Raw genomic sequence first — 2,279 nt, forward strand, 5'->3', positions numbered from 1 at the left:
AATTCATCTTAACCATCCGAATTAGCAAGCGTGATCATTTGAAGTTTTAGCACCCAGTTGTGTATTTTGTACTAGGGGTAAAGAAATCTGTCTCAAGCTTCCGAAAACAGAAAAGTAATTTGTCGACCAACGTCAACTCTGCTTTGCAAAACTTATGCACTTGTCGCTAGTTAATATCTGAACAGGTGCAATCAACTTCAGTAAATTGTAAAGATGGCACGCGTAACTAAATAGTTTATATTTCGTTTTTGGAATTCTTTATTATAAATTGTAATAAACGTTTGTTCTAAAACATGCGAAACAAGACCTTTTCTCAAAAAATACCGTGAATAATTTCGAAACATCTCAGTCAACAGCCTCATTACAATAGCGGTCTCTACAAACTTTGCGCACGGTATCCCGAGCACTTGTCACATCAGGCGCGGTTTCCAAGCAAAATGCCATTTCAAAACCGGCTTTCACAAAAAAGTGCCAGGAATAGCTACGAATTCCAATTATTATTTAACTCGCTTTTCAAGTAAAATGAAACTGTAAAAAAAGCAATATATATAGTTTAAGTATATTTACAGATACTGTATACATTAAATATTATCGGAGAATAAAGCCACATTAACCATACATTACAAGTCACCGTGGATTTTACGAATTCGTTCAGCAAAATAAAACCACCAGCATGTAGAACGAAATATATTAAACCTTTGTAAGAGTTCAGTGCATTTATTTCATTTATACTTCAACTGCGGCAGTGCTGGAATTATAAGTCTGATTTCTGTACTGGTCGAGCCACAATCTGAGTTCTGAGATCTTATAACCCTCTGGCCCCCTCCCCCCTTGGTACACCACTTTCCGATTGAGGAGGACATAGAGCCTTTCAAAATAAGCGCCGTAGGCTGCGCTGGAAGAATTGCTCATGCCGTCTGCCACAACAAGGCAGCCAGGGTTCGCTTCCTTCATCAGGTTGGCCGCTTTCAGACGGTCTTCCAGGCAACGGTGCTTTGGGATATCATAAGGAGCATCGGTACTTATCCAGCCATCTGAAGGGTGGGCTTCCTCAATGTAGACCAGTAGAAAGTCTGCAATGTCTGCATACTGAGTGGCGACCCGCTGGAACGCCTTGAGGCGCGCCATGAATGGGGGTCAAGTGCAGCTCCCAAAGTTGAGAACCAAGGGCCTCCCATCTTGGTTGAAATCGAGTAGCCGGACCCTCCTGTGTCCTTCAAGTTCCACCACCTCGGGGTTTGGAGCCGGCGAGCACACGTGGGCCGATTTGAAGAAGTCTAGCTTCTGGCCGTGCCAGATCGCTTTGAGAGATTCGAAGGTAAACATTCGGTTCGTGTCCGAGACGCAGATGGGAGGGTCGTCAGCATTTCCTTCGCTCTGTTGCCTGGACAGCATCCATTTACGGATGCACAAGATATCAAGGAGCAACAGAATGAGGACGGTTACTAGAAACCGGGGCAACAGGATCAACGCAGCCAACCCCTCTTTCAGGACATTCATGGTTTGACTTTGGTTCTCGTTTTCCTCGACAACATTTACCGACTGCCGTGACTGAACAGCTACCGCTCGCTTGCTTTTTAAAACACCCGATTTGAATGAAGACAGCCCCCGCCTCCATTTAGACCCGCCCCCTCGGAATTGCTCCGCACCTATGGAGCACCTCGTAACTGAGAATGGAAGGGGGTGGGGTGAGAGGGAGGAGACGGAAAGAGGGAGAGTAGGTCGGGAGGTAGCGATAGTTTCCAGAACCGTGACCTGACGAAATAGCAATTGGTCTTACTTTCATATTACAAAGAAGAGAAAATGTCATGCTATATCATTTAATCGAAGGAAAAAGTAAGCATTCATGTAATGATCCGGAAGTAGGTTTTTAAAGAAGCACGAAGTCGGACGTGAAACGCAAGCAAGTTTAACTCTGTAACCTAGAAATAGTTCAACCCAGTAAATTGATACTCGAGCTCACAAACTGTTACACAGGCGGAGAGCAAAAATAATAAAAAAGCATTTCCAAAGTTTGATCCTTTCACCGAAGCCTGTATTCAGCGATCGTACAAAGGATAATTACATTCTCGCATAAGTTTTAAAAGAATATACAGTGCAAGCAAGCATAAAGTGCACGTGGTTTGATATCGAATACGCTAAAGCTCGAAGTCAAATGCCTATATAGTATTGAAGTATGTAATATAAAACGATGAATTAGTGTCTGTTTAATGTTAACTTTTCTAAGCCATCGACATTAGCTAATTAAAATGTATTGTCCCTGTATCCATCATAATTTA

At 42.9% G+C, this 2,279-nt stretch overlaps 1 protein-coding gene across 1 annotated transcript; it reads right to left on the bottom strand.

The window, feature by feature from the left end:
- Nucleotides 1–234: 234 nt before the first annotated feature.
- dio3a (iodothyronine deiodinase 3a) lies at nt 235–1,576 on the bottom strand. The gene has a single exon (XM_073037862.1). It carries the CDS (start codon nt 1,498–1,500, stop codon nt 727–729), a length of 774 nt encoding a protein of 257 aa, XP_072893963.1. The 5' UTR covers nt 1,501–1,576; the 3' UTR covers nt 235–726.
- Between the last annotated feature and the right edge of the window lie 703 nt (nt 1,577–2,279).

Source organism: Hemitrygon akajei, chromosome 3 (assembly GCF_048418815.1).
Source record: "Hemitrygon akajei chromosome 3, sHemAka1.3, whole genome shotgun sequence".
Classification (NCBI taxonomy): Eukaryota; Metazoa; Chordata; class Chondrichthyes; order Myliobatiformes; family Dasyatidae; genus Hemitrygon; species Hemitrygon akajei.